The sequence below is a fragment of the Myodes glareolus genome, chromosome 10 (assembly GCF_982192425.1).
Source record: "Myodes glareolus chromosome 10, mMyoGla1.1, whole genome shotgun sequence".
Classification (NCBI taxonomy): domain Eukaryota; kingdom Metazoa; phylum Chordata; class Mammalia; order Rodentia; family Cricetidae; genus Myodes; species Myodes glareolus.
This window is the reverse complement of record NC_142035.1, coordinates 11,578,800-11,592,147: the sequence shown is the minus strand read 5'-3', so window position 1 is coordinate 11,592,147 and position 13,348 is coordinate 11,578,800. Positions and strand designations below refer to the sequence as shown.

The window sequence follows — 13,348 nt, the reverse complement described above, 5'->3', positions numbered from 1 at the left end:
TGCACTGGCTTGAAGGATCGCACATTATTAGATAAGGTGTCTGAGGGAGGGGAGGGACAAGCACCCTGCTCGTGCTGTGTTGAAGAATACACGAGCCACTGCAAACGCCACTGAAGTGATTTAAATAGCCTCACCAGCTCGATGTGCACATTTTAAAATGCAATCCCTGTCTCCTTAGGTGTTGGGCTCTTTGGGCTCTTCTTTTGGACCCCGTAGTTTAATCAGGAGCCTGGAAATTTATGAGGTGCTCTTTTTTTTAGCACACACAAATGTTTGCACCAAGTGTGACCAAGTGTGCAAATGGGTCCTCCCCACAAGCTAACCCTGTGGGTTTGCTGCCTCTTGAGCCTCCAGCCAGCATCAGTACATTCTGTCCGCTAGCGGGTGCTGTCGGCACGATGAACTGGGAGGGAGTTAACTGAAGCCCCCTTTCTCACTTGTCATATGGCACCTACAGTCAAATGCTTGGAATTCTTGCCACTTTGAGCCATGTAGGTAGAACCCTGACTGATTCAGCAGATACACGGGTGGGAGCTTGTTTATTTGCATACAGTATTTGACAGCTTACTCATTACATTGGGAAATTGTCAATAGCAGAGACACATTGCCTACGTGACAGTAAAGGAGGAAGCTGGTCATGGTGGTTCATGCCTGCAATCCCAGCACTCAGATTCTAGGCCAGCCTGGACCAGATAGCAAGACCTCATCCCAACCCATCTACCCCCATTTAGGCCAGCCTAGGCCAAATAGCAGGACCTTATCTCATTCCATCTACCCCCCCCAAAAAAAAAATAGTAAGTACAAAGTCTAACCACAGTATCTGGTGCAAGATTTTTCCAGAAAATAAGATGGCTATTGGTGTGGCTTTGGAAATGCATGCTTAAGTTACTACTGGATTGTAAGAAAGGAACTGGGGTGAATAATCCATTCTTTGATTTCTTTCAGAAACATGTGTGTTTGCATTTCTTGGCCTGTCCATTTTTAGTTTCCCTCACAAGTTTGAAATTTCCTTTGTCATCTGGTGCATAGTAAGTATTTTCTTGTTTTTATTGAATGTTTATTGTTAGAATATCAGCTACATGGTCTGGAACCATCTATGTAACTGTGACCAGTTCAGAGCCGACAACTACAGAGACGTGATTCTGTTGAAAATGTCATTTCTTTAAAAAAAATCCCAGACATAAGCATCTGGACGCTTTACACTTTCAATGTCCTTGAATGGTGTAGTCGCCTTCAGACAGTACAGTCTTAGCCAGAGCATATCAGTGGGTGCCCATAACCCCAGCACTTGGGAGATGAAGGCAGGAGAATTAAGAGTTTAAGGCCAGCTGGGTGTGATGGTGCATGCCCTTAATCCCAACACTTGGGAAGCAGAAGCAGGCAGAGCTCTGTGAGTTTAAGGCCACCCTGGTCTGTGTAGCAAGTTCCAGACCAACTAGGGCTACATACACATTGAGACCCTGTCTCAAGAAAAGACAATAAAATAGTTTTTTTTAATGATTTATTTATTTTTATTTTATGTGCACTGATGTTCTCTCCAGGTCCACAGGAAGAAGTCTTAAGGGTAGCTTAAACTACATGGCACATTCAAGAACAGTCTAAGCTCGCAGGCAGAACCTGCCTCAAAGGAAAGGAGAAATGTGTTCAGCCGCACGAGACCCCAGTTTTCTTGGGTCCTTTTGACTCTTTCCCGTTCCCATGTGACCTCCATTTAGAGATGGCCGCCTGCCTATGTCAGTCTGCCCTGTGAGCACAGGTCTAGGGGGAAGCATTGGGAAGGCCTTTCACAGAAACTCTGACAGTTTCTGAGTTGCTGGGATCTAACCCAGGGCCTTGTGCAGAAGCAGATGCTTGGAGCCCAGCCCTTACCCCAGCCCCTTGGAGCTGTGGTTGGTTAAAGGAGGAGGCTTTACCCCCACAATAGGCCCAGGACTTGAGACACCTTTGTGCTCCCAGGTAGGCCTCACTCAGCCCGTCCTCCTTGCTCTGAGAAGCCAGACCGCAGAGCAAAGGCAGAAGTACCTGTGTCCCCTCTTCCCCACAGTGCCACAGTGGGAAGGATTAGCATAAGCCCACCCCATTATGGATTCCTGGTGGTGCTGCCTTTGTTCTGAGGCTGTGTGACTAAAGCCTATGATGATGCTTCTAGTCTCTTTTCTTCTAGCATCTGAGACAAAAGGTCAGACCGAAAAGCTCTACCCAGGCCGAGCCAAGACAGCAGCACATGTGTGAGGCTCTGACTGTTGGGGTCTCTGTAGCTGAAAGCAGGACAACCTTAGACAGGTGTGTTACACTGATGTTGGCCTGAAGGTGCAGTAGATTCCGCCTGCATTGAGCATATTGATATCAACAGGTACTGGTACTGTTCGGCAGAGCTGTCAACATCTTCCCTCTGTCCTACCTGCTGAACTTCTTCCGAGATCACAAAATTACCCCCAAGATGATGTTCATCATGTGGTTCAGTGGTAAGTGGCAACCAGGGTGGGCAGGCCTAAAGTGGCAAGCCAGGCTCCAACAGGTGTTACCAGATGGCACCCTTGTCACAGCACCATGAAGTGGTTGGCCCTTTTCCAACCCTGGAATGAGAATGCTCAGGTTCCAGGAGGGCAAAGATCATGCCTAGCATCCAGGAACCCTTGGAGGCAAAGCAAGAACCTGTCCAGCTCCATGCACACCCTTGGCAGGCCTGTGTAGCATGGTATGTGGTGTGGGGTGGTGCTAAGCATATGGATTCGACCCAAGGCCTCCTGATGGCTATCCAGGTTATTTCTTCTTCTGCTGCAGAGCCCCATAGCTGAATCTGAGCGTTGCAGCTTCCTGTCAATCACACTTCTCTACTTTCTGAAGTCTAGAATGACTTTGTCAATATTCAGCTCTAAAGCACCAGTCCCTTAGGAACTGTTAACTCTCTGTACTCTTCCTATTTAAGTGTCATTAGTCAGGTGTGGAGGCACAGGCTGTGATCCCAGCAAAGACAAGCAGATCTCTGTGGGTTCCAGGCCAGCCAGGGCTACAGAGTGAGACCATCTCAAAAAATAAAATAAGTAAATATAACTGAATATTTCCATGAGGGTTGAAGTGCTTCATAATGTTCACTACAATTTGCTTCATAATTCTTTTTCTTCAAAAAGGCCTTATTATAAAAACTGAGCTAAGTACACTGGCACTGAACTATAATGCCAGCTACTTGGAAGAACAGGGCAGGTGGATTTCTAGCTTGAGTCCAACCAGAACCCCTGTCTCACAGAAACATGTAGAGGTCTAGCTGACCTGAAACTTGCAAAGGAATCTAGGTTTGAACTTGGAGCCATCCTCCTTGCCTCTGCCTCCCAAGTGCTGGAATTATCATTTAAACAGTTAATGTCTCCTCCCAATCAAAACCAGAGCTGCTCTCCCAGCCCCAGCTCCTCACTCTGTCCTCACTTTCCCCACCCCTGTTCCCATCTGCTGTGCTGGCCTTGGCCCTGAGCAGCTCACCAGTGGCTTCTGCAGAATCAACCCTTGACCTAGTGTATCTGCCTGACTTCAGACTCCCTCTTCCCACTACTGTTGCCAGTATACCAAAGACACCTCCCCAGCCTCCCACTGAACCCTTCCCACACTGACCCCAGACAGTGGCATCCTGGGTCCCGACCCCACCTCTTTCTGAACCTGTATTCTGACAGTATTGGACTTCCTGACCTGGCCTTTCCATCTGTCCATCTCTCCAAACCAGCCCTTCCCTTGGAACCCAGTTCCTACTCCTTTCTACTTCTGGGTGTCATGGGCCACAGCGAGTTCCTTGAGCCAGAGCCCCACTGCCTGCCTGCTGCTTGGCTTGCCCTCCCTTCCATGGGAAGCAGCACGGTGGGTTGGTATATATTGCTCCCTTCCTATCCCTGTTAGGCACATGTGCACACTGAGCCTGTCACATATGTCAGGTTCCCTCATCCTGTGACCCTTGTAGGTTTGGAGAAGAGTAGCTCCCCGTGCTTAGATCTCTGAATCCTGGCCTCCTGGCCATCTCAGGTCTGGACTGCTGCAGCAGCCAAGCTTCTCAGAGTCCCCTCTTACATGTCTGAGCTACCCCACTGTGGTCTCTTTTCCCAGTGACTCTTCTGAATTTAGTGTTGTGTTTACTGACCTAGCTGCTCTGGGAGCTTCTGAAGGCAGGGCTCAGGAGCCTCTGCTCTGTGTGTATGGTACAGAGCAACTGGTTCCAGCTCTGCCCACACCCCTAGTCCTGTCATCGTTGCCAGCAAGCTCCACAGATAGAAGAGTCACTAGGCAGATCATACCCTCACTGCTGCCTGGGTCTGCTGCACTTCTACTCTAGGCTGGTTCCCGCCTGGGCGCTGTGGAGAGTGGCAGCACCTGCTGGGCAGGTTTCTGTGGCAGACAGCCCTGTCTGTGCACAGAACACCTGGTTGGGGGCCTGGGACACCCAGGTAGGACTCAGCTACCATCGCTGTCATATGACAGATCTGATGGGTCCCCGAGTACGCCTGCTACACAGTGCCATGGCTGTGGTCAGCTTGCCTGGAACCAGCGCGTGTAGAACACACAAGGGACTTCAACCTGTCTGCCCTGCTATCTACTCTCCCATCCTAGACCATTTCTGCAGGTCCTACTGTTAGTGGTGCTAAGCTGGAGCCACTTTCTTCTCTGTTCTCTCTCCCTGCTTCTTGCTTGGCCCTGAATCTCCATTTACTGTTCCAGGCCTTCGAGGGGCCATCCCCTATGCACTGAGCTTGCATCTGGGCCTGGAGCCCATGGAGAAGCGACAGCTCATTGGCACCACCACCATTGTCATTGTGCTCTTCACCATCTTGCTTCTGGGAGGCAGCACCATGCCTCTCATCCGCCTTGTGGATATTGAGGATGCCCGGGCATGCCGCAGGAACAAGAAGGATGTCAATCTCAGCAAGACTGAGAAGATGGTTAGTGCGGCTATGGGCCCTGCCTGTCTGCCGGGGAGAGCAGGTCAGGCTCTTGCATATGCATTTGCTTACCCCAGGGTCAGCCGTGCAAGCCTGAGAACAGGTGCAGCAACTTGGCTTCTAAAGCATGACTCTCTGGGGTGGGGTGTGTGCCAGCCTTGTGACCTGCGGAAGCCATAGCAGCTGAGAACTGATGCCATCTGTAGCTCAGGACATTTGAAGTAGAGCCTGTGCCAGAATCCTGGGAGAGTGCCTCGGCTGCCAGGAGCTGAGCCAGAAGCCCAGGTCAGGGACCAAATGGCTTCAAAATTAGGTATTCTTCAGTGTGCGTTTATACCTCTCAGTAGGGACCAAGAGGATGATGGCTTGTAGCTGAGGGGTCAGCTCAAGGTGGCATCCTCAAGGACACAGGGGTCATGGTTTAGGGATAGAGGGGTTCAGGGCCCAGACATTGGAAACTGAGGTTTCTGTGCCCCCTTGCACACTTTTGCTTCCTGTGAGTCACCTCCTGCTGCCTACTCTCAGGCTGGGACCACCTTGCATTGGCTCCCTGCCCTTCCTTCCTCACGGCAGCAACCCTGACTCCTGACCCACGCTTCTACCCACCCTCTGCATTCCGAGATGCATTTCCTTCTAGTCTCCCTCTTTGAGGAAGATGTCAGTAACTTGGGTCAGTCATCAAAGTGCTATGTGGAATGGGAGAGTCAGGGCCTTTCCTCTAGGTAGTCAGCCTTGGACTCTGCAGGTCCTTCTCATGCTCAGAGCCCTTTCTTCCCAGCTTCTAGCTAACCATTTTGCTTGGTTGTGTTGTGATCTTTACTTTTTTGTTCTTGTTGTTTTTGTTTCCTTGTTTTCAACTTTTTAAAAGTCTGCATCTGTCTGTGTATGTGTAAGCTGTGTGTGTGTGCTCACGTGTGTGCGTACGTGTACATATACTCATGCCCATGAATACAATAAGAGAGCATTAGATCCTACAGAACTGGAGCGACAAGCATTTAAGAGCCTAACATGGGTACTGGGAACTGAACTACAGTCCTGGAAAAGCAGCAAGCATTCAGAACGACTGAGCCATCTTTCCAGCCCATTTTTGTGTTTTGTTATGGGCTCACTGTAGATTAAGGTGGGCTTGACTGTGTTGTGGCTACAGCTGCCTTGCAATGTTTTTGCCTCTACCTCCCAAGTACTGGGAATTACAGATGGAATCCTTGTGTGGGTTGACATTTCTGCCAAGGTTACAGTCCCTCTTGGACAACCATAACACGGTGTTGTGGCCAAGGCACTTGGACTCTACAGGAAGCAGGGACTTTCATAGTCCCCAGTCTGCAGGTGAGAAGGACACTGAGGCACGAAAAAAGTTCCAGTCAGAGCTTGCACTCACCAACAGATGCTCTAACTAGGTTTTGAGAGGAGGGTCACCAGACCAGCAGCAGTGTAGGAAGTTATTGAGTGTGCAGATGTGGTAGCCCTCCCGCTAACCTGCTGTCGCAGGAATTACAGCTGGGGCCCCAGAGATTGACCATGCACTCCTCTACTGTCCTCTGCACTGCAGGCCCAGGCAAGCAGGGCTTTGCCACTTTGGAGACTCCTATGCTCCAAACTTGTCATTGGGCCTCCCTGCAGAGAGTAGGCTTTGCGAGCCCTTTGGTGATCACCTATACTAGGGTAGCATGCATTAGGGGTGGCATTCTGGAAGGAAGGCAGAGTGGGGGCTCCCAGGGAAGTGCCTGCTCACACTGCCAGCTCTGTCACACAGGGCAATGCCATTGAGTCAGAGCACCTGTCTGAGCTCACCGAGGAGGAATATGAAGCCCACTACATCAGACAGCAGGACCTCAAAGGCTTCATGTGGCTGGATGCCAAGTACCTGAACCCCTTCTTCACACGGCGGCTGACACAGGAGGTGGGCATATCAGGAATCCCTTGCCTCCCATCAGGCCTGCAGTGGCCAGGGGTGGGGAGGGAAGTCGCTGCTGGAGGCTAGTAAGCAGCCTAGCTCTGACCCTGCTGTCTTTCCTTCGCTGCATGCCTTGGAAGATGGCTAACAACAGTTTAGGTTTCCCTGCTGCCTTCACGGACGTGAATCAGCTTCTGATGCTGAGCCAAGAAGTCTTAGATCAGCCTGTGACCCTGGCCCTCCAAGCACTGCAGCTGCCTCCTCCAGGGGTGGTGGGCACTCCTGGCTGCTCTCCCTCTCTCCACAGCAGCCCCTCACACCCCCAAGACCATGTCCTCCAACAGCTAAGCAGCAAAACATGTTATCTCATTTGACAGCAGGGGAAATTGAGGCCCAGGGAAAGCTCACATGCACAGGGCAACATGTTCCAAAGCTGGCAGAGATGAGGCTTACATAATTCCTACGGCTGAGTTTCTAAAATGCCATTTCCCCCTCCATCCCTCAGTTCTCAGCAGGCCCTCCTGTTACCTCCAGCCCATAGCTTCACAGCAGCCTCTTGTTCCCTGACCTTGTCACTGACGCTTACGTGTCTTGCTTCAGGACCTCCACCATGGGCGCATCCAAATGAAAAGCCTCACCAACAAGTGGTATGAGGAGGTCCGCCAGGGCCCGTCGGGCTCTGAGGATGATGAGCAGGAGCTGTTCTGAGCCCACAGTGCCCTAGGCCCAGAAGATGATGCGTCATGCAGCCTCCTCAGAAATGGGATGGTAGGTTGAGGGCTAGTCTTAGCTAGGAATCCTCAGGCCCTTGGAGAGTGACGACTTTGGGACTGTGGCTGACCTCCATGGCTCACGAGCCAGACCTGCCCCAGTGTTGTCTCTGGGCCTGCAGAGGAGGGCAGCAGCCAGCCTCCTTCCTGCTTCTGTGCTAGGCCCAGAGAAAACTTGGGAGGCTGGCTTGCTCAGCTCACACCATGCCAGGGCCACACCTTCCTCACACCTCTGGAGCAGCTGTTGGCAGGCACATCTGCTGTTTGTCTCTGCATTGTCAAGATGCCTTGGTGGTGACAGCGGCGGCAGCAGCAGCAGTCTCGGGCCTGGTGCCAAGGCTGAGAGACTTTAAAAGCCCCACAGTCCCTGTCCTGTGTCCCCAAAAAGAAAGGCTGAAGGACCTTTTTCTTGCCATGGAACTGGCACCTCTCAGGCCTGCCTTTGGGCAGACAGCTGCAGCCCTCCTGTGGGCATACTGCAAATGTTTACACTGGTGCCTGGCAGGGATCAGCCTGCAGGCTTCCAGGAAAGGCATTGTTGGCCTATCCCCTGGGTTTGGGTGGACTACTCTCCAAAGAGACAAAGTGGGTCTTTTGACCCTGGAAGCACAGAATCCTTGGCGGCACCTTTCCCAAGTGCTGGAGCTACTTCCATATCCTCTCTCCTCTCCACCACTGCCTCCTCCCTCACCTTGTCCTCTGCCCAGAGCCCAGCCTCTTCTTTCACCAGTTCCTGGAGCTTGGGTCCTCTGCCCTCTGTGCCAGGACCCCAGATCTTCAAGACACTGGGGCAGGGGCCAGAGCACAGCTGCTGAGGCCAGGGCTCCCTACTCCAGCCAATTGCCTCTTGGGATGCCAGTGACTTTGGGTCAGACAAACACTCTCAATGCATGTGTCAGTGTAAGGCGTGCTGGATCACACCACAGGCAATGGTTACTGCCTGATGTCCTCACCTGCCCTTTCATAGCTGCTGCAGTCTCCCCTTCCATGGCCCCTCAGCAACTACTCATGTGGCCATAGTCCTTCCTTGTACCCCAGGTGGCTTAGTTGTTGTGTATGGCCTTGTCCTCACAATGGGGACACAGTGGGCCTGAGTGGGTTAGCTGCAGGTGTTTCCCACCTCAGGTGCTGTGGTTCTGCTGTTAGAAGACAGCCCTCACCTCACTTGCTGCAAAAGGTGGCAGAGTTGGAAGCATGTAGTTTGTTTCTGTACATAAGGTCACTTATCCTTGGTATAGCCAAGATAAGGTCCTCTTCCTTGTCTCTCACCTTAACCATGGAGCTGAAGCCACCTGTGGCCTTGTGTAATTGGGGGTGGGGCTAAGGTCAGGCTGGATTGTTCTCTTTCCAGAACTCAGGCTCTAATCTCTAAGATGGAAGTTGCTTTCCAAGCTCAGTGCTTTCTTTGAGCAGTGAGGCACCTGGATGTCACTTACTCAGCCCTTGTCACCAGGTCTCTGACACGGCACTCTTGGCCAAGACATGAAGTGAGCTTCTGGGAACTTGGTGGGAAAACTGTTGCACCAGCCCTGAACGCCAGTAGGCACCTCTGCCCCTTCCTGGGGAATGTGGGCTTAGCAGCTGGGAGAGTATCCAGCCCTTAAGGGCCCATGGCCAGGAAGCATAGCTCTAGAGGGGATTTCTCAGATGAGAAACAAGTGGTTCCACCACCTTCTCAGACCCGCCTGTCCTATTGTGTGCAGCAGTGGATGTCTATGGTAGAAGACCCAGTTGTGCTGCAGAGTTCAGGTCTAAGCCAAGGGACAGAGCAGCTGAGCACACAGAAGGTAAAACTTCAGAGTGAGGGGCATGGGTGCCCTTGGAGATCTGGCACTTTAGCCAGTGGACAGGCCTCACCCTGAAGTTCCTGGTGGCCCATCCCTGCAGTGTGTATGAGCCAATTCTTGGGATCAGTGACCTGCTTTCTGCAGTGTTAAGGTCACAGGTTCCTCCAAACAGCCTCATCCAGCATTTTGGGGTGAAACCTGACAGGCTGACGGCCTGATGTGCAGATCCCTTTCTGTGCAACAGAATGCCAAGACTGAGCAGAGAAGCCGTCTTAAAACCCACCCTAGGGACTACTAGGTCTACATGTCCATGGTAGGTTCTGAGTTGGGTGGCTGCTGCCCAGATCCCTCCCCCTCTTAGCTGTGGAGGTCCATATGGTAGAAGTCAGCTGTTCCTGGCTCCCATGTGAGGAGGAATTCAGTACCTGTCTGCCACCCATGAGACTTCTAAGATGCCACATGGAGACAGGAGCCCTTCCCATTCTCTCAGAAATAGCAGCTTGATTTCTCTGCTGGCTGGTGCCCAGGAAACCAGGTCCAAGCGGTGACAGCGGCAAGTCACCGGGTTCTCTCAGGGTCCCAGAGCCAGGCTGTGTTACCTAAAACTGAATGGTAGGAGGGAGGGAGGGCTTGTGGTGCCCCTGCTTCTCCACCTAGCCTTCCCACCTGTCCACTCAATTTCAGACGAGGGAGGTGCTATGGCCCCCCTCACTGAGGCACGATCATGTGCAGTCATGGTGGGACAGGCCACTCTTGGTAGCTGTGGCCCTGATCTCCAGCCATGGTACTGGGTGGGGACTGGTGGAGTCCCCTACTTCACCAGAGAGAGGCTAAAGGCTCTCTTCACAAGCCTGGGTTCCTTTCTTCTCTGACAGTGGAAGGCTTTGGAAGAGCACCGTTTCTGCTGTGGTTTGGGGAGGCAGCTGGGAGCCATGTGTGTAAAGTCCCTGGGACCCGAGGGCCCCTTTCTGGAAGGGGCCTGGGCCTGAGCAGTGCGGATTGTGTCACTCTGCTGGAGTCCCCTCGCCTGCCTGCCTCTCCTCACCACCTCTCTGAATAAGAAATAAAAGGCTGTGGAACCAGAGCTGCTCAGTTGTGTCAGTGACTTTGCAAAAACTGGGTTTGCACACTCCTGGATGTGGCTTTGGGTCCCCACAGCTCTCCAGGACAGCATGAGGCATGTTCCAAGAAGTGCAATGTTTAGGAGTACATCTCTGGTCCTCAGTGAGCCACATGCGAGGCAGAATGCTATCAACCATGGCTTCCTCCCAGAGTGCCAGGCCTCTCAGGGCCTGCTGCTCCTTGGTTGCCCATTGATTTTACAGCTGTCTACCTGCAGAAAAATGGAAAACTTCTCCATTAAATCCACATGACTGAGAAGCCAGAGCCTATCTGGTCCTCAGCTCACGAAGAGAGGCCTTATGTAAGGTCCTGTGCATGCACACATAGGACAAAAACCAATTTCCTGGTTTCTAGCTCTGAGATTCCCCCACCCCCACCAGCAGCTGAGAGACTGAAGTGGCACCCATATCTACCTGGCGCCAGCTGCAGGCTGACGATGCACCAAGGGTGCAAGACACGAGGGCCCCTCTCTGTAGCCTGGGCCCTGTCAGGGAAAGCTGCCCTAGTATGACATCTCCCAGTGCAGTAACTTAATTAGCTTAAATCAGGGAACACACAGGTGAACAACAGACCAAATTCTCAGGATGCCCTGGCCTTGAAGATGTTTCTCTAAGTAGTGCCAGCCTGAAGGAGAGGGCTCAGTTCCACTGAAAGATAGCCTGGGCAACTCCAGAGAAATCCCTCAAGGTAGAGGTGAGAAGTAGAAAGAAATAACTTCCTCTGAGAGCAGAAGCAGTGGAGAAAAGGGTCCCAGAGCCCCTGAACCATCCCATGAAGGAACTCAGTCTGAGGAAGAGTATGCACATTTAGTGCACGCTACAAACATGCTGTATGGGGTATGGTGGTGCACGCCTTCAATCCCAGCACTTGGGAGGCAGAGACGGAAATCTGAGCTGGAAGCCATCTTGGCCTACAGAGCAAGTTCCAGGCCAACCAGGGCTACACACTATGCTGCCAGACATAGTGGTATATAACCATATCACAACACTAAAGAGGCCAAGACAGAAAGATGGCCTCAATTTTGAGCCATCCTTGATTAGACAAAAATAGTCAAAGGAAAAAAAAAAAAGGCAAAGCAGAAAAGACACACATACTACAAACTACACTTGAGTTCTCCGTGGTGTCTCTGGGCCTTCGGCTTTGATGGATGGGGAATCGTCTCTGAAAAGCTAGGCCCAGTCCCAGGCCAGCACTCCTGTCAGTCCCTTTATTTATTGAGGAAGGCCTCAGACCCAGCAAGAGAGAGCAGCACCCTGAGGAGCTACTCGTGGTTCCTCCCCTTATATGCAGGTGTAAAATTTGGACTTGTGGCAGCCATTCTGAAGCCCAGAAGGGAGGTTTCATGAGGATGGCAGCGCATTTTTTTGGTTTGTGTTCTGAGGCAGAATTTCTGTGTATCTCTATCTGGCCTCAAATTCAGAGATCCACCTGTCTCCTGAGTGCTGGGCTTAAAGGCCTGTGCCACTATGAGCTGGAATTACAGGTAGTTATGAGCCACCTACGGTGAGGCTAGGAACCAAACTCCTGTTCTCCAAGAGTAGCAAGCAGTCTCCACCAAGATACCTCTAGTCCCACATCTGGCATTTTAATGTGCATTTTGGGGAACAAATCGGGTTTTCATAATTGAGGCAAACATTTAACTAAATGAACCATCTCCCCAGAACAGTCTGTTTCATATGCAGCTACGGTATGGTGGTACGTACTTAAAATTCCAGGATTTGGGAGGCTGAGGCAGGAAGATTGCTTCAAGTTTGAGACCAGCCTGGGCTCCATGAACACCAGTTAACAATGATTAGAGAGACATTCTTGCAAAAACCAGAAAATGTTTATGTGGTTTGTGTTCCTTCAGTTTGGCGTGGTTTTTCACGTCTAGACTCACACCACCACAGGGGGTCCTTCTCTAGGAGACAGCAGTGATCCAGTCGCTAACAGAACTGGAGCGCCCACATGTTAGCATTGAGTGAAATGACAGCTAAGTAGGGAATAGTGGCCTCAGTGGGCACTGCATACATATAATACACAAACATACAGACAGACAAAATACCCATACATATAAAAAACTCAAAAATTTGGTGGGGGGAGGTGGCTGGAGAGATAGCTCAGAGGTTATTAGGTCCTGCGTTCAATTCTCAGCAACCGCCGGGCAGTGGTGGCGCATGCCTTTAATCCCAGCACTCGGGAGGCAGAGGTAGGTGGATCTCTGTGAGTTCTAGGCCAGCCTGGTCTACAAGAGCTAGTTCTAGGACAGGCTCCAAAGCTACAGAGAAACCCTGTCTTGAAAAACAAACAAACAAAACAAAACAAAATCAATTCTCAGCAACCACATGGCTCACAACCATCTACAGTGAGATCTGGTGTGCTCTTCTGGCATGTAGGCAGAACACTATTCAGAAAAAATAAGTAAGATTTTAAGTCAGGCAGTGGTGGTGCACACCTTTGATCCCAGCACTCAGGAAGCAGAGGGAGGTGGATCTTTTTGAGTTCAAGGCCAGCTGGTCTACTGAGCAGGTTCCAGGACAGCCAGGCTACACAGAGAAATCCTGTCTCAAAATAAATAGATTTTAAAAAAATTCTTTTAGAAACAAGCAAGCCTTACATGCATAAATTAAAACTGGACCCCTGCATGACCTGCTATCCCACATCACCCTCCTCCACCTGTCCACACAGACCCTGAAATGTTGCCAGTGAAGACTGGAGTGTCAGAACCAGGCTACGCTTCACTTATGCGCTAAGCTGGCCCACTGTAAGGGCTTGTCCTCAGCCCACAGTGGCACCTGGGAACAATGCATGCCTATAGGAAGGAATCAGGGAGGCAACCAGTTTTTGGGAAATCAAGAGTTTAGAACATGTGACAGC

The 13,348-nt window shown here is 51.3% G+C and overlaps 1 protein-coding gene across 6 annotated transcripts in view; it reads left to right on the top strand.

Annotated features, from left to right (window-relative positions):
- Slc9a8 (solute carrier family 9 member A8) overlaps window positions 1–10,454 on the top strand; it is a 54,697-nt gene extending 44,243 nt beyond the window's left edge. For 5 of the 6 annotated variants that reach the window (XM_085696992.2, XM_048441133.3, XM_085696990.2 and 2 more), the window contains 5 exons: window positions 946–1,028; window positions 2,354–2,465; window positions 4,699–4,919; window positions 6,673–6,819; window positions 7,414–10,454. In XM_085696992.2, coding sequence (XP_085553118.2) covers window positions 946–1,028; window positions 2,354–2,465; window positions 4,699–4,919; window positions 6,673–6,819; window positions 7,414–7,521 — 671 coding nt within the window. In that variant the 3' untranslated portion in view covers window positions 7,522–10,454. Of the gene's footprint in view, window positions 1–945; window positions 1,029–2,353; window positions 2,466–4,698; window positions 4,963–6,672; window positions 6,820–7,413 lie in introns of those variants that run through there. The other variant, XM_085696993.2, reaches the window with a different exon arrangement.
- Window positions 10,455–13,348: the final 2,894 nt, after the last annotated feature.